The sequence below is a fragment of the Nematolebias whitei genome, chromosome 7 (assembly GCF_014905685.2).
Source record: "Nematolebias whitei isolate Nwh7 chromosome 7, NemWhi1, whole genome shotgun sequence".
Taxonomy (NCBI): domain Eukaryota; kingdom Metazoa; phylum Chordata; class Actinopteri; order Cyprinodontiformes; family Rivulidae; genus Nematolebias; species Nematolebias whitei.
In genome coordinates this window covers 44,047,564-44,066,355 of record NC_056504.1, presented here as the reverse complement: position 1 = coordinate 44,066,355, position 18,792 = coordinate 44,047,564, and the positions used below count along the sequence as shown (strand labels likewise).

Sequence of the window (18,792 nt, the reverse complement as noted above, 5' to 3'; positions counted from 1 at the left end):
TTCGCCTGACTTCCTGTCTCTCTGTCCTTTCTTCCTGTGTGTGCAGGGATGAATAGACACTGCAGTGTCTGCCCTCTCGCTCACCCTTTACACTACTTTGTGTTGCTTTCATTCCCACCCCCCCATCTCTTTCTGTTTCTTTCATTCTTCCAAGGACAATAGTATGAGCTCATAGTGGTACAACTCAAAATCAACCCCCCTCCTCTTTTCCACTGTTCTGTTGTCTGTACTGCAGTATCGACCCCCGGAGCAACAAAACCCAGGCCTTTCTTCATAAATATGCAACATATACGCATGCACAGAAATCACGAACATAAAGCAAAAAGAATATCATACCTTGCTTGTGGCTTCATCTCCTGGTTCGTTGTCTGTACTTACTTGTGCGTCTTTAGGATATACCGTAAGAAATCTTGGAGTTTGTAGATGTCTCTCTTTTCATTGAGAAATTTAACTGTGAGTCAAGGTCAAGGTTTTCTTTATTGTCAATCGCATCATGTGGTGGAACGAAACTGTACACAGGGTTCCAGTTACATCAAACAAAGGTATAAATTGTAAAAGAAAATCAGTAATAAGATCTAAGCTATGAACTAAGAAATACGCTAACTACTTAATAGTGCAAAACAATACACCGAACAACAGCAGCATGAACATGAGTCTGTGTGAGCAGATGAGTACGAATGAACACAGCAGTATGAAATAAATCAGCAGCATGAGATCAGCAGCATAGATAATCAGCAGCACATATAAACAATCAAGTGGCGTTACAGTGATTTATTTATTTTTTTTCAAAGTGATAATCCCGATTAGGGATTCATGAGTCTAACAGCCTCAGGGTAGAAGCTGTTCATCAGTCTAGTGGTTCTACACTTAATGCTGCCGAACCTCCTGCCTGAGGTGAGCTGGGCAAAAAATGTGTGTGCTGAGTGAGTGGGGTCCTTCATGATGCAGGTGACCCTCTTCCTGCATCTGGAGGTGTAGATGTCTGTGATGGTGGGGAGGCTGACTCCAACAGTCTTCTGTGCAGCCTTCACCACTCTCTGCAAAGCTTTTCTTCTGTAGCTGTGCAGCCTCCATGCCACACGTTGATGCTGGAGCACAGGATGCTCTCCACTGCACACCTGTAGAAGGAGGTGAGGACTGAGCTTCCCAGACCAGCTCGTCTCAGCTGCCTGAGGAAGTAGAGTCTCTGATGAGCTTTCTTGATCAGGCTGGTGGTGTTGTCGCTCCAGCTGAGGTTGTCATTCAGGTGCACACCCAAGTACTTGTAACTGGAGACTACTTCCACCGCAGATCCTCCTATGTTCATGGGGGGTAAGTGTGTTTGTTCCGTCTGAAGTCCACGACCATCTCCTTCGTCTTCTTCACATTGATGTGAAGGTTGTTCTTCCTGCACCAGCTCTCCAGGTGTTCCACCTCATGCTGCACTGGCTGTGAAAGAGTGAATATGGATGTGTTTTAAATGCCCGAACACTCAGACGGACTTGTAATAAGAATCTTGCTGCAACGCACCAGAACTGTCCTTAAATCAGCAGACTTGTTAAAACTGTGTGAAATTGTTGTTCCTCTGTTTTTACTCTCACATTCGCTCTCCAGCCACTTCAAGCCTTGCCTCAAACACTCATCACATCTGCTTGCAAGCAGTTGTCTCGTGTGTGTGAGTGTGTGCGTGCATGTGTGCCTCAGATGACGATATAAAGGTGGACACAAGTGGGCTTCCAGGAGCAGTCTGGATTACTGCTGTCAAAACAGCTCAGAGTGACAGCTCGAGCTCGGTGTCAAAATGCATGCGTTTAGCAGAGAAAGAAAGTGTTGTTGCTCGAATGTTTTCAGGTATGACGAAGCATTCCAGCTGCGTGTTTGGATTCTGTACTTAGGCTAGACGAGGGCGAACATCCATGCTGTCAGATATGAAGTTAACAGCCTAAAGCTGGGCGTGAATTTGCTGTAAAACTGGGCTACAAAAGGTGATGTTGCAGGAAAACTATTTTTAGCTTTCGTGTTGGGCTTGCCAAGGAGGAACGAACACGATGTGACTGGATGTGTTGCGATTTGCTGCATATTTGTTTCCTTCTCTGGTTTTATTACATTCTGGCCACCCATTCACGTAGAAGCCCGCAGCCACTTCGCCAAGTCTGGTTTGTTTTGTGGCAACGACCGACTGCCTTCAGCCTCAACCCGCTCTCAAATTAACTGCAGGCATCAACCGTGGTGGTAATGCCTTTCTATTGTGGTTGCTCCATCCTCATCCATCATGCCTCTGTTTTTATCTCCGTTTCTCAGTCAGACCAAGAAAACAAATCAGTGACGGATAATGTGAAGGAGCGGATTTATGTAATGCTTGTTTGCACGTTCAGTTTGATTCATAAATAGGCTGATGTCACTTATTTACACACTCGGCATCCACTTGCTTGCACGCCCGGATCGCCACAAACAAACAGTTTATTATCTTTATATAAAAAAGCTATCTGGAGGTCATTTCATATTTCATTACTGTGCCTTTAATAGGTATTTAAATTATCTTTCTGCAGGAACGTGGAAGTTATTCTCAAGACAGTTAGCTGCTTTGAAGATCTCATTTTAGTGCATTGCTCCTGGGTGAGGCGGGAGAACAGACTAAAATATGTACAGACAAGTCTCATGCAGACAGAGCCAGACAGCTTATAGTTTGACATTGGAAGGAGGGAATGGAAGGCGAGTGGAGAGCATCAGTAAAGTAAAAACCCAGAGCCTGATTACAAGACCTGCTCTCATCTGCCTGGAAAATGTGACTGGACTGTGTGGAGGAGGTGGAGGCATCACATTCCAGCTCACGGCCCACTATGCACTCACTTAAGATGACCACTGCAGAGGAACAAAACTGAAAGGAAGACCTGAACACACATTTACACTGAACAGAACCTATTAACTGTTAATATTTTACTACATTTAGTTTAAAAGCCAATAAAAATAAGGTCTAATGTGAAAAGTTTAGGTTTAGTGTCGCAGCCATGTTTTTCTCTAACGAAGCATGTTGTTAAATGCACTTGCTGTTTTAATGTTAATGTGGGGGGCAGCTATAGGGCAACAACACCACCAGCCTGATCAAGAAAGCTCATCAGAGACTGCTTCCTCAGGCGGCTGAGACGAGCTGGTCTGGGAAGCTCAGTCCTCACCTCCTTCTACAGGTGTGCAGTGGAGGCTGCACAGCTGCAGAAAGAAAAGCTTTGCAGAGAGTGGTGAAGGCTGCACAGAAGTCTGTCGGAGTCAGTCTCCCCACCATCACAGACATCTTCACTTCCAGTTGCAGGAAGAGGGCCACCTGCATCATGAAGGACCCCACTCACCCAGCACACACACTTTTTGCCCCGCTCCCCTCAGGCAGAAGGTTAAGGAGCGTTAAGTGTAGAACCACAAGCCTGAGGAACAGCTTCTACCTGAAACTGTTTGACTCATGAATTTCTAACCAGAATAATTACTGTGAAAAATCACATCATGTTGCTGCTGATCTGTTTCATGTTGCTGCTGATCCGTTTCATTCTGCTGTGTTCATTCGTACTCATCCGCTCACTCAGACTCATGTTCGTTCTGCTGTTCGGCGTATTGTTTTTATTCTTCTAAGGCGTAGCTTATTTTTAGTGTAACGTTTTTCTTAGTTCATATCTTGGATCTTATTAATATTTTTCTTTTACATTTTATTGTTGGATGTAACTGGGACCCTGTGTACACAATTTCATTCCACCACATGTACCACATGTGGTGCGAATGACAGATAAAGAAACTAACGTAAAAGATGTTTCCGGGCTCAGAGCATGCCCTCCCTGTTAACTTTGTTCCCTGAACATTAGGCTCACAAGTAACTACTGGTGCTTTTATTACCCTCAGCACATCCTCTATTCTTCCTCCACCCCTCCAGCTGTCTCCACGTTGATTGCTACCTGCTTTCTGTCACCTTCATGCATTCCTTTTGCACAAGAGAGCATGTTTATTTGACGTGTTGTGTGTGTGTATGTGCGTTTGCATTGTTGTAGATGGGCTAATTACAAGGCCACCATCTTGAGGTTTTGAGTCACAGCCTGAAGAGGCAGGACTCTGACTCACTCCACATCATTGACAACAGTGTGCAATAAGTAAATTACACACAAACACGCACATAAGACAACACATGCTGTCAAAGCAAATATTCTCACCAGGTCATTAGCTCAGACGCAGACGGTGTGCACGCTTTTATTCGAGCTTTGGTGCTACAGTGCCACAACACGCTGCTGATTAAAAGGCCAGAAAGCCAAAGAGTGACTGATGGGCCGCTGGCAAAGTGGCACAAGGTTTAGTTCTGTGAGAGGAGTGGGAGGAGCTCAGTGGTCACAGACTTGTTTAGATATCCCACTTCTCTTTGTGGGAATGAGAAACTGCACTCTCAGCTGGTAAACACAAAAGCAGCATCACTGTCTGCTTGACAGGCGGCTGACTTCCCGCGTGCCTCTGAGTGTTTGTGTCTGAACGTGCATGTGAGTTATATACTGCACTGCAGACAGGATGGAGGCCAAAACCATTCGATTTCTCTACAGCCTGCGCTGTAAAGGTAGGACAGGACATCTGGTGTGTGTGTGTTGTTGTGAAAGGTTGTATGCTACTCTGCATTGACAGGCAGCTGTGAGAGCGTAGCATTAATCTGTCAACCGTCAGCCCTTATTCAGCTTATCACATACGTGTGTGTGTTGGTCTTTTTTTTTTTTTGCTCCTTAGCTGCAGTGGGCAGCAACTCCCATGTTTTTTTTTTGGTTGTTGCCAGTGATTGAATGTGGTTAGTGAGTGCACTCTATTAATTTGAGGCCAGCATGGAGAAGGAGGGAGAAGGGAAAGGACGCTGGAGGAAAATGAAAAGTGATAAGCAAGGATAAATGGCTGCCTCTGGAGATGTCTGTGTGAAAGATGATATCCGATCTCGCTCACATATGCACACACTTGCCTGAAAGTATGATGAGGATGCACATGTGAGGTGTAAGATGAGTTCCTCTCAGCTCAAAGTGTTTTCTGTCCATAGTGTCAAAGATTTCAGACTTCAGTCTTAATGTTTGTTGTGATGCTTATCTTAATGATAGTGCTGCGTTTCTTAAACAGTCCATACATCGTTCGCCGTTGTTGCATGATAATTGCAGGTTATTACAGAGAAAAGAGGCCTTTGATGTTAGAAATCCAGTAAACAAGCATTATGTCATTTGTCATTTTTTTGTGCTTACAAAACCTGGATTGTTGGGAGCATGATTTAAACTCCAAATCCCACTTCCTTCTGCCCTGGCAGAGATCCGTGCCCAGCTGGTGGAGCAGCTCAAGTGTTTGGACCAGCAGTGTGAGCTGAGGGTGCAGCTGCTTCAAGACCTGCAGGACTTTTTTAGAAAGAAGGCGGAGATCGAGATGGACTACAGCCGTAACCTGGAGAAGCTGGCCGAGAGGTTCCTCACAAAGACGCGCAGCACCAAGGACCATCTACTCAAGTATGTAGCCGTGCACAGTTACCTTCCGCACCGAGGCTAAAACTAGGAATACTATATACAAAGAGTTTTTATAAACAAATATGTATAGCTCATAATTGGGAATTGCCTAGTAAGGCAGCACCTATTATTATCCACCTGACAGGGTTTCATAACTTTATGTCTTACTCTTTCGTCAACTTTAATGCGGCCCGAACTGCACAAATGTTATATCAAAACAACTGGCTTGGCACTGTGATGTGTGCGATTACTTTTATTGACGTTTCGAGTTGCCATGGCGACATAATTTGCAAACAAAGGGGCCATTTTTACTAGTAGTTTTTCATAGACTGGTTGCAAATCAAATTTCCAAGATGACCGTCTAAGCTGAAAAGGAAAAAAAATACTGTAAATTAGCCATTTTTAGAGATATTAAGTTGAAATGTGGTGTGGTTGTAGCTGAAAGCAATGCCCATTGAATAATTAATAAAAAAAAAATCAAGATGGCCACCAAAGCTTCATTTATATGGCTTTAACTCAGCTATTTTTACACACATAGAGCTGAAATTTGGTGTGATAATAGCTGAGAACCATCACATGCTGAATCCAAATCAAAAATTCAAGATGGCCACTTTAGCTAAATGGAAAAAATACGATAACAGCCATTTTTAGAGCTATTCAGCTGATATTTGGTGTGATGATATATGAGAACCTTCCCCATCACATACTCAAATCAAAAATCCAAGATGGCCACCATAGCTTAAAAGAAAAAAATGACTTTAACTCATTGATATTTTGCCATTTTGAGCTGAAATTAGGTGTGGTGGTAGCTGAGAGCAAACAGTACTGTCAAATCAAAATTTTAAAATGGCCGCCACGTGGCAGTCCCTCTCAAAAGTTTCTCCGGTAACTTTTTAGTGTAAAACTACAGTGCAATTACCCAGTCTATGTATTTAGCATGTTAAACAGAAAAGTGTTTCATAGACTGGTCTGGTGGCTTCCTTCCTGAGAAAAAGGGAAGTAGAGGCAGCAGGCACAGAAATGAAACTGAAGGATGGTATGAAAAGAGGTGACGGATAATATAGTCTGTAGAATGGACACTTGAATGACTCACAGCTTCCCAGTTTGATTAATTGAAACATCTGTAGATTTTTCATTTAATTATGTGACGACTTCAAATATATTTAAAAAATATGCATGTGTGTGTGTGTGTGTGTGTGTGTGTGTGTGTGTGTGTGTGTGTGTGTGTGTGTGTGTGTGTGTGTGTGTGTGTGTGTGTGCATGTGTGTGTGTGTGTGTGTGTGTGTGTGTTGAAAGGCAGAAATCATTTGCCAAAGCTGGCCAGGTGGTGATTTTGTGCTCCGACTGTTTTGTAGCATCTCGCTGTGAATGGAACCTTATCCAAAAAGCGGTCTTTCTCTTTCTCTGCCTCTTTCTTGTAAGGCTGCACCACTTTTTGACTCCATCGATGATTATTGAAATGCATAAAAATGCACCGTGAAAGGCTTCATCTTAAGCAGCTTTACTGATTTGGCAGTTGTTGGTTTTTTTTTTGTAGGAGAGAGAACAGTCTGTTTCTCTGTGGGGAGCTGCTAGCTAATCATAAACCACATGCGCACACAAAATTTGGCAGTGCTACTGCAGATAAATGAAGCCGGTGGTGACTTCAGTTACATAATTGTACCTCTTTGCATTTCACTTATCTTTTAACAAATAGCTCCGACATTAATTAAGATCTACCATCTCATAGTCTTTGTGTATGAAGATGGATTCAGATTTCTAAAAAAAACACTTAAAATACACTGGTTGCATAAATTAATTAGCATTATGTTGTTATATTATTAAAACAGATATATTTATGTAGATATGTTATGCTGTTTGTTAGTAATATACTTTAACGTACTTGAAGGACAAGGTACCCTTTTTCAACTGCATTTTTGCGTTGTTTTTTATTTGTTGTTTAGAAGAGCAGCTTTTCTTCTGTGAGACGTTGTTCACAATAAAACAGGTTTGGACACTGATTTGTCTCAGTAGTTGTTAAAATGCATAAAACAAGAGCATTCAGTTCTGCACTTGACAGCTAACGGCATCAAACTTTAAACTAGAAAGTATTTAGTAAAGTAAAGTACTATGTGTTGTCATCATTGTATGTTTCCATGCAATAACAAAATTAGTTCTCTGCATTTAACCCACCACACCTGAGGTACACCCAGGTGGAGCAGTGGGCAGCTATGTAAGCACCCAGGGAGCAATTAGGGATTGGGTGTCATGCTCAAGGACACCATGACGTGGGCATGGCGGGGAGTTGAGCCAGCGACTTTCTGGTCCCATCGGCTGCCCTACCTCTACACCGTCTTGTCCCCAAAATTTGACTTGAGCAGATTTTTTTCAGCTGCCAAAACAATCACATGGCCACAATTTTAATGTAGGAGATAATGTCCTGATGCCCTGTGTGCATGCATGCATATGCTCATTTTTCAGTCTGTTAGTAAAATATGTACCTTTGGACACAATTAAATGAAACTCTCCCAAATGGATCATTTCATGTACAACTTCAAACTGACTCCAGATGGCCGCAACAATTAATTAATTTTAGCTAACACAAAAAATGGCTGTAGCGCTGTCAGTTTTACTAATACAGTAGTTTCTCGTTTATCACGGGGGATCCGTACCCTGAAGACCCGCAATAAGTGAAAAAACGCCAAATAGGAATAGTAGTACAAGTAGTAAGTAGTAGTTTATTTTAATATATATGTGTGTGTATATGTATATATATATATATATATATATATATATATATATATATATATATATATATATATATATATAAAGGTGTTTTAAACCTTTCCCACACTCTTACAACATTCTAAACAATGTTTCTCAACTCTAAACGCTCTGAATGAGCACAGAATGTCATGATTTCAGCTCTCTGCCATCGCCCTCGGCCACGCCCACTTCTCCTCTGCAGAGCGGCGATCAGCTGATCAGCTGCAGGAGAGAGCTTCTTCCCAACTGTGGGCTGCACACAGGTGCTAAATCATTTAAAATAATTCATTTTAAATTAAAAAATCCAAAAAAAAAAAAATGTGCGGCTCGTTCATCAATCAACCAATTGTGTCATGTCCAATCTTACTTTGAAAAATCACAATAGAGAGAGTCAGCGAAAAATGAACCGCAAAGTAGCTAGGGACTACTGTATTGAGCTAAAATTTGTTGGGATAGCAGCTAAAAGTCATCCCAATCCAAATTTCCATGGTGCATGTTGCTCTTTCAGGTACAGCTTATTGCATTTTATTGATCTATGTTTGTAAACCTGTCAGAGGTGACTGGCTCACAACAACAGATTTTAAAATAAAGTGGACAAAATGTAGCTAGCATAACAATTAGCAATGGTATTTTAATGTACAGAATGGGCTCCTAGAAATGGTTCAACTATGTTGTGCACAGTCTTATTTACAGCAACAATATATAATCTAAGAGGCTATGAGCTCATTATTGGCCAAGGAAATAAAAGAAACATTCAAATACGCAAATGTGTTTTTAATTTCTAGACTTTTTTGGTTTAAACATTGAACTCGTGTGCGTGTGTGTATGAGAGTTTTTTAAGTTGTTTACAAGATTTATATTCTGCTTGTTGTTGGATCTGAGAAGCCAAGAAGGGTAGGAACCACTTGCTTGATTTTTCAGTGTTTTGCATTTCAAAAGCTTGTTATATTATAAACTAATATTAAAAAAGAATAACTTAGTTTGCACACAGATTAATATTGTGGAGTAAAACGTATAATAATTCCCACTTAACAGACATAAACTAAACGTATTGGAGCAGCAAAATGTCGACATTTTCTATCAAAGTTCCCTAATTACTTGTGAGATCCTTACGGTGAAAATTTGTAGTGATTAATTACTGATGTTGATTTGAAACGGCTCAAGGGCTCTGTAATTGTCTCCACAGTGCCATAAATCTGTCCCTAAACAATCCACGGAGGCACGAAAAGCTGCACTGACAGTGCCGGGATTTTTATGGGATATCTGTGAGTCATCAGCAAAAGCTTGCATTTCAAGTTCATGATGTTTGAGCAAACTTTTCTATAGAAAACTCCTTTTTTATTTATTTATTATTCTAAATTTCCTAATAATTATAGATTCACTGAAGCCATAAATACGAGAAGCACGCAAGGAACGGAGACGAGTTTTCTTTATTGACTCTCACCTCCCACTATCTTTTTACTATTCTAGTTTCAAAGGTTCTTGGGTTTTGATGTTATTCTGAGAGAAGCATTTTTATAAACAAAATTGCTTAATTTTGCCCCCTTTGTGTCGGTGATTGGGGTGATTTAGAGAAGAACGGAGCGGTTTATAATGCATCGAAACTACCCACAACACAGAGAATTCCTTTACAGTGAAGCAGGAACAGTTTTAATTTGTATTTTACTGTGTCCATGAAAAATCAGTTAAGAGAAATATGTTTCAAAGATACTTTTTTTAAAACACTTTCCATGGCATCCTGATAGATACTAATTAAATCCTTCAACAGAGGCTTCAGTGTGCTGGTTTTTACTACAGGGGACGTAATTATCAGCTTTTTGATCAACTGGATCTTTCAAAATTACCAAAGCTTTTTGTGTAACTGGACTTTTTTGTTGTTGTTTTGTTTGCCTTGTGCCTTCACTTATCTTTGCTGTTTAACTCTAACCTCCTCAACGACAGCCACCGTCCTCTTTCTCTGCACCGTTCTTTTATTTTTCCGAAGCGTCATGCACTCTTCCGGAGAGACAGATTTCTCTGTAGGGGGTAAATCCACGTTCACTGTCTTTGACTCACACAGACTAACAGGGAATCAATAGGTCCTCTAAACGAAACCCAATTCCACCTAAGAGGACCCCCCCCCCCCCCCATACACACACACACATACACACACCCTCCAGCTCTGATCAATATTCAGTCAGTTGCAGAGCATGTGTCTCCCTCTGTTGAACTTTGGGGGAGGGAGGAGACCACAGGAGGGACGTGCAATGGACAGAAAATTTAATATGTAGCCGAGCTGACTTCTTCTTTTAAGATCCATTCACGTGCCACCAGTTATTTATACGTCACTGAGAATATTGTAATTTACCAACCGTGACGTGTTCAGTCTCCATTTTCCTTCGTGTCTTTGCTTTTTATTCAGTTTACCTCCAACATCTGTGCAATTAACACTCGTCATTGCATCTGCTGCCGCACGGTCCAGGTGCCATGCTGGAATTTCAGCTATGTTCCGGTTACGTGCTCGTAACTTTGTGTGTTTCGACTTGAAGTTCACGTTAATGCATGCGAGGGCGGCTGTGTTTTTTTTTCTCTGTACGCCCGGGTGTCAGTGGTGCTCCAAGCAATGTGGGGTGTGAGGGCTGTGAGTGTGTCGATCCCGTGGAGACCCCTGGTATGCTTGCTATTTGGCAGAAGCTACACAGCAGTGGTTGGAGGTTTGTACATTTGGACCATATTTTGTGCGTCTCTGTGCGTGAAGGTTCTGATTGGCCGCTTTGAGACACGTTGTGTTCACATTCAAAACCTGCCTCATGCTCGAAACCGGGTTTAGTTCCCTGTTAATAAGTTGAAGGTCTTGTGTAACTCGAAGCTGCAGTTTATGTCTATTGTTTTAATATATTTCTTTGAATTATATTGTGAACCTCGTTAAGGTTTTTATCTGAGAAATGTGCTAGTGACTTCTCGAGGACCTGGTCACATGATTGTATTGTCGCAAATCGCCTCAATGTGTCTGTTTTTCATGTCATGGCTAAATCTAGCTGATGGTTTTTCCTCTTGGAAAATATTAACAAAGTAATGGTTTATTTTTTACTGAAATATAAAAAAAATAATACATTTCTAACATGGCACAATAATTCCTATACTGAAACACATGCACATATTCTTAAAATATATTTTTTCCAGTTACATTACCGGTAGTTAGTTATGTCAGTTATATTTTTCCAGTTTTTCCTGTTATTCAGTTCATACCCTGAAAATGTTTGTAGATGAAGAATAACCTGCTCATTTTATGTTGTTTATTTTAATCGTGCATTTCCCTTTAATTAACGTTTTTGAAATCCAGTCACGGTAATGTAAGCATAAGTGATTTAATATAGGGATTACGAACCATTGTGCCAAGTTAGAAAGGAGTCTTTTCCAAAGAACTCAGTAAATCTGGTAAGGCTGAGATGTCCCAGCTTTTCACCAGCCTTGAACGCAGCATTACCTTTGTGAATTTGGAGCAGTAAGAAAGTCTCAAAAGTCACATTCACAGGCTAGTTGATCCATGTGCTCGTGTCGACTGATTCGTCCACAACAGGTGATATGTGCACGTGTATTTAACCATTTGTACGCACTGAATAATTCTGCTCGTGCCAATTTAAATGTGTACATTTGAACAATATTTGTAAAACTTGTAGTACGCTTGTGAATTTTATTGTATGCGTACAAATCTTGTATGCTTGTGTACTTTTGAGACTGTTTTATCTTCATAATAAGTAGCTACTTACAGTATATGCAAGTGTGCTCATTTAACATAGTGCTGTGCAAAAGTTTCAAACCTTTCCTAATTGCTTTGTTCTCTGTTCAGCCTCTGACCTCTGACTCATTCAGGCGGATAGTGGCACCTTAACTGGAGGTGAATCAGTGTTGTGTCAACACATGACCGACACCTTAACAAGGAAGCAGTTTTCTGTTGGATCTGTAGGTGCCATGTTCCTAGCTTGTCAAAAAAATTAAAAATAAAATGTGCTGAGTTTGTGAAAATGTTATTTATAACAATATTTGACATGTTAAGCAGTAAATTAGCACCAATTAGATGGTTCCCAAGTTGGTAGATAAAAACTTGACATGCAGTAGAGAATCAACCGGAGGATGACGGTCTTGCGTTTTGTGTCAGGTCTATGCTGAATTTGTTTTGGTTTTTTTTGGCAGTACAAGCCCATAGTGGGGGGGGGGGGAACAGTTTTCTGGTGATAAGATGGTTTCTGGAGCCTGCCCTCCCTCTCCCCCATCAACTCCTCTGAGGCAGCCTTGCCAAAATGGTTCAAAGCACCAAAGTTCATGCTCAATAATCCAGGTAGAAATCCAGCAATGTTCAGTCAGGTCATGTGGACGGTTTATTTTTTTTCCTGAGACATTTCATCCTTTATCCAAAGGACTTATTCAGTCCAAGAAGCCACTAACAAACACAAAATGGCGTTTTGAACCATTTTGGCAAGTCTGCCTCAGAGGAGTTGACAGGGGAGAGAGCAGGCCCCAGAAACGATCTTATCACCAGCAAACTTTTTTTTTCCACTATGTGAGTGTGGTGCTTGTGGGACTCCAGATTGATTGCGGGTCCTCAGACTGAATAAGTCCTTTGGATGAAGGATGAAACATCTCAGAAAAAAAATAAAAAGAAACTGTCCAGATGACCTGACTGAACATTGTTGTTGATAAAGACAACTTTAAAAGATCACTTGAAGTCCTCTGAAGCAACATATAGAGAAATTAAATTTAAAGCTTTTGTGCATTCTGTGAAATAAAATCTCGCCACTGTAACAAAGGTTAGCTCTGTAAGCTTTGTTTACCCACGATTTAGGATAGTGGGGTTTTGTTAGCAGCTCTCCATCTTTTTTGACCTCGTTACCTTTTCTACTGAGGTTAGGCAACAAAAACTTTGACCGTACCATTTGAGGATGTCTGTATAATTCTGGTCATGTGACCTCTGGGCACTCAGTGATATTTCAGCGTAGGTGGGAGTCAGGCAGGGGTTTCGGCGACATTTCACTGAATATCGCTCGTGACATGTCACATGAGGGAGCAGAAATAAGCTTCTTGAAACGACAGCGGAGCTGCAGCCGCGTCTTTGTGTTGGGCAACCAGCACAGGCAGACGTGCCGGAAAACAAACAAACAGCGGAGGGAAGTGAACACACACTTTCGTCCTCATGACTGTTGGAGCTCAACTCATGGAGTGTTGTAGTCATCAAGCTTTGTAACAGATCTGTAGGTGGGTTATTATTTTTCTTTCTCACTGCTGGAGTATTATGACGGTTATTTGACCTGTGACAACTTGTACCACCCGGGTCCATCACTGTCCACACACCCTGAACACACACACACACTCCTTCACATAGACACCACCCCCAACTCTATACTCAAAGACCTTCTCTGTGTACTTGACAGTGTGTACGCTTGGGTCACTGCTCTACTTTCCCTGACCCCTGTGTGTGCGTATGTGCGTGCGTGCGTGCGTGCGTGCGTGTGTGAGTCATGTAAATGCCTTGCATCTCTTTCTCTTCATCCAGTTAAAGCTGCTCTTAATGACACAAAGGCCATCTTTCATCCACTTACACTCACTCATAATCCATTTTACCCACTAGATCATCCGTAAATCGCTCGTAACTCATTGTAGACACACACTCATGCAGTCAAACAGCATGTGTGTGTGTGTGTACTCTGTAAAAACTGTTGTGTTGCTGTGTAGGCGGGACATCTGACTGTCGGGCATATTTGAAATAGATTTGTAATGACTTATAACAAAGTCAATACAGCAAAGAGCAAACTATTTTATTGTAGTTAAAATGACTGTGGTTTTCAGATCTCTTTACTTTCTTTCATTTTTTTATACAACGCCTGTGCTTTAGGGGAAGGCTTATGCCTTCTTGCTGTCTTTTAACAGTCGGGCTATATTCTGTGTTGAGGCTGGCTAACATGCACTCTGTTTGAATAAAAAATAAATAAAAATAGAATAATACTGTTGGTTTATATTGAATTCTGTCTAGGAGTTCTCTCACTTTCTGGCATGTGTCTGTGCAACCCACCAATATGAAAAGGTGGCATTAGCGGATAAAAAATGTTGGAAAATAATTAATTCATAAAAAAAGGCTTGCACATGGTTGAAAGCATTTTAAATCTGTCTGTCTCTGTGCATGCAGGAAGGAGCAGACCATTTTATCTCCGGTGAACTGCTGGAACCTGCTGCTGCTTCAGGTGAAGAGGGAGAGCCGCGACCACGCCACCCTGTCCGACCTCTACCTCAACAACATCATACCCCGATTCGCGCAGATCAGCGAGGACTCGGGACGCCTCTTCAAGAAGGTAAAGCCACACTCAGACTGAGCACTTGACTTCCCTCTGCTTCGTTCTTAGCAAGCTAACTCGCACGAAGACTTGGTGATTGTTTTCATGCCGGATGCCCTTCCTGACGCAACCACAGGCCACCGAGCTACCACAGCCCTCTGTGTGGAGTAGATCCATCTAGGGCACCCAGAGGAGCAGATCATGGGGGTTAAGGGCCTTGCTCAAGGGTCCAGAGTGATCAAATGACGGTGGAGGCAGGTGTGGGTGCTTCACCATTACCACACATTTTGACGTCTGTTCGGGGAGTTGAACCCGCGGCCTTCTGATCACAGGCCCACCTTCTCTAACCTCTGTGCCACCGCTCCCCCATAAAACTGAGCATGACTACATGAGTAAAAAAAATACAAGAGTTTTGCGATAATACTGTATTAAAACAACAACAAAAAGCATTCCTTGAAGGAGTTCAAATCCCCCGCCCATGTCAGAGTTTTGAATCAAGATCAACTTATAACAAGAAAGGATGGAGTTGTAGAAGTTTTGGTCCAACCTTGTAAATGATGGACACATTCTCATGCAGTGTTGTTGGTGCTTGCAGCACGTGTTGAGGATGACTCTCACCAACTACCTCATCAAACTTTAGCCAAACGCCTGTACAATTAACTGAGCTGATATTTTGTACAAAAGAGAAACAAACACAAGCAAAAACATTATTACCCTTGAGCAGTAGGTGATTAAAACACTATAAATGATTTTAGTTAAAAACAGAAATGCAACTTGGTATAAAAATTATGGTAGCTATAACTACAGAAATTGCAATTCCTGCAAAAATGCAATATGAATGCACTGCTGAAGAACTTGCTGAAAAACAGCTAAAATTAGCTTTAAAAAAACATGCTGGAATGAAAGAACAAGCCTAAGTTAGCAAAAGAAAGCAGAAAGAACATCTGTTTGCTGAATTAAATTTAAAAAAGCAGAAATAACCTCAAAATTAGTAAATTAGCTTAAAAAACCCATGAAATTAGCAAAAGTAGCTGAAAAAGCAGAACACAGCTTAAACTGCCAAACGTAAGCAGAAAGAGTTGAACTGAGCTCCAAAAATGTAGAATTAGCTTAAAAAGCTAAAATTAGCATAAAACAGCCAAATAGTAGCTAAAATTGCAGGAAAAGCTAAAAGCAGCAGAAAAACTGAAAGGAGCATAACAAGCTGAAATTAGCAGAAAGAAGTTAATTGGGCTCAAAGTAAAATAAATTACCATGAAAACTTGAATTTATCTGAAAACAGCTTAAATTAGCATAAAAAGCAGAAAGAACATGTGCTGAAAGAAGCAGAAATGAGCACAAAAAAGTGGAAATTATCTGAAAAAGCTGAAATTAGCAACACAAAAAACCCATCTGAAAAGTAGCTAAAAAAGCAGAAAGAAGCTGAAATTACAAGAAGGAAGTGTAGAGCACATTTTGCTGAATTGGGCTGAAAAAAAGTTTAAATGAGTGCAAAAAATGTGAAATTAGCTGAAAAACTTAAATTTGCATAAAACAGCTATATAGTAACTGAAATTTTCAGAAATAAGCTGAAAGGAGCATAACAAGCTGAAATTAATTGAAAGAAGTTAGAAGAAAAAGAAAAATGTTGTAATTAACAGAAAGAATCTGAAAGGAACGTAAAACAACTGGAAAAACAGCTCAAATTAGCTGAAAGTAGCTGAAAAAATGTTACAATTTATACAAGAAGCTGAACCAGAACAAAATGTGAAAGGAGCAGTAAAAGGTTGTAAACAGATCTACAGATTTGAAGGATGTAAAATGAGCTCTGTTCATTTTCTATGAGAAGAAAAATGGCTGAAAAGACTAAATATTTCAAAAAGCTAAAGTTGCACTAATACCAAAAGTCATAGCAGGATTGTCCTGAAAGAACACAAGCAAAAACATTATTACCCTTCAGCAATAGGTGATTAAAACACAATATAAATTATTTTATTTAAAAACAAAAATGCCACAGTATTATAGAAATGATTGTAGATATAATATTACTTGTTTATAGTCACAAATGTACAAAACACGTAAAAGAACTCCAGTGATGGTGCTGACAGTCACTTTGTTTAACTCGGTGTCAGGTATTTCAGCTGCTTTTGAATGATCAGCTTTTCTTATTTTGAAGCTCAGAGATCTTGATTTAATCACTAGATTAAATTTAAAACTTTGCTACCTTAAAAAAAGTGTTTGGTGATAGTCGAACTGTGACTGTATTGTTGTTTTTTACGATGCAAAAACTTTTTTTTAAGTTGGGGAAAGTTCAGGAGAATGCTCCCGTCATTCGGCCGTCCTTCAGCTGAATGACAGCTTGTAGCAACAGGAGCTCCACTCTGTGACTGGAAAGACGTCGTCTGTCGTCTCGTTTAAAGAAGTTCGAACGGAACAGTAAGATGGAAACAAGTAGTGGTTTGGACACAGGGACTTTTTCAAAACAGGGATGTACTTTTAAACCAGACTCCTCACAAACGCACGAGCCTAACTTGGCTTGAGGTTATCGTCGTTGCACTTCTTGATGTGTGAAGAGGAGCATTAAAAGGTCAAGGTGAATGGTCCTCTTCAAATGCTGAAGCAGAATCCATGTCATATTTTAGCCGTGTCCATATCCACCTCCCCAGCATCTGCTTTTTTGTCCTGTCTGATTTATTGACTGACAGCACGTCAGCTGAAGCCTGAACCTTTGCAGTTTATAGTTTCATACACAAGTCTTACTGATCTTTGCCTCCTCGACTGGCAGATAAGAGATGAGAAGGGTGACCTGTGGAGGAGAAGCGGGAGTGAAGACGAGAAGCTGTGCAATATGAAGCAAATATTAATGCAGAGTTCTCCTCCTGGCAGATGGTTGTTCATCTCCACGATGGGCAAATTAGACTGCTTGTTCTGCACGAGTCTGACTGTGAGTGTGTCAGCATTGCTGCAGGATGAGGTCATTCTTGCAGGTTGTTGGCACTTCAAAGAGCGAAGCTTTGGTTTGGATTTAAAATTACAATTTATTTGAGGTCAGCCCAGTAAGGGGTAAGTTTAAGGTAAGGATCAAAGCGAGGAGAGATCCAGCTGGGTGTAGTGCAACGAGAGGATTGTCATGAATGGAAAGCTGAAGTGAAGTTTTGACTTTTCATGCGTGTGTGGACAGTAAATCCATCTGTAGGGAACGTCATGGCGGAGGCAGCTGATGTCCGAGCTGCTGCTGTTCGTGTGCTCCATTTTACAGATTATTCATGAGCGTGAAAAATGCATGCCAATCTTCACTCCCATCGTTCTAAACATCAGACAAAATGTTCGTGTGAGCACATTAGTTTGTCTGTTAGCTAAATATCTCCTGAACCACTGAAATTAATTTAACGAAACTTGCAGGAAATAATCATCAGATGGACTGGGATAGATAGGATTGATTGGACTTTTGGAGTGCTCTATTCAGGTGGCCCCCACAGCTAATCATCATAACCAACAAAAAAAAAAACGGCTATAAAACTGTCATTTTTGCAAATGTGGAGGTCAAACTCTTCAGGTAGTAACTAATATTAAGTCACAACATATACAGTACTCTGACTGTGACTGTGCATAATGGCATTTTCAAGATTTGACCAAAACATCTACTCTGTCATTTCCCCCGCGTGTTATTCTTTTATTATTATTAATTACTGGGTAATAAGACATTCTGCTGGGCCTTTACTTATAGTACTTTCTTTTTTACAACACTTATTTGTCTTTACAAGGTCAAAACAGACTGCACACATACTACCACACAATGCTTAGATGGTTAATTAGCTGTATAATTAGTTCAGTTCTGACATAGTCCTGGAGGCTACGACGCACACCGCAGCTCGTATTAGAGAAGTCGGTGCGTTCATATCACACACTTGTTTCCAGGATGGAAAGTGCTGCAGAACCGTTCTGTTTGTGGACGATCACGTCTGTGAGGAGTGCGAGCGCTAATGAAACGCATCGTGTTGATGAACGTGTCGTCTAAGCTGCACCTCAAGACTTCAGCTCTAATGAAGCGTGCCAGGTGCTGGTTTGTTGAGCTAGACCAGGCGACCACAGGCAAACTGAGGAGTCCAAAGGTCAACACCCACTGTTTACAAGTAGGAGGGCTCCAGCAAGCCTGATTGCTCTTTGATTGGCTGTGGTCTGGTCTCTGTCACCCAGTACGAGCCCCTTTAAAGTACTTTTAACGAGTGTGTGCAGCACAACATCACTTCTCCCTCACATGTTGCAGTGTCCGTCTGCAGCACTGTATGTCTGCA

At 41.1% G+C, this 18,792-nt stretch overlaps 2 protein-coding genes across 2 annotated transcripts in view; both read left to right on the top strand.

Annotated features, from left to right (window-relative positions):
* LOC119411943 (serine/threonine-protein phosphatase 6 regulatory ankyrin repeat subunit C-like) overlaps positions 1-18,792 on the top strand; it is a 1,101,338-nt gene that overhangs the window by 416,540 nt on the left and 666,006 nt on the right. The gene's annotated exons all lie outside the window — the stretch shown is intronic.
* srgap2 (SLIT-ROBO Rho GTPase activating protein 2) overlaps positions 1-18,792 on the top strand; it is a 74,802-nt gene that overhangs the window by 32,425 nt on the left and 23,585 nt on the right. The window contains exons 2-3 of the mRNA XM_037678947.1: positions 5,279-5,471; positions 14,374-14,536. Of these exons, the coding sequence (XP_037534875.1) occupies positions 5,279-5,471; positions 14,374-14,536 (356 nt within the window). The remainder of the gene's footprint in view (positions 1-5,278; positions 5,472-14,373; positions 14,537-18,792) is intronic.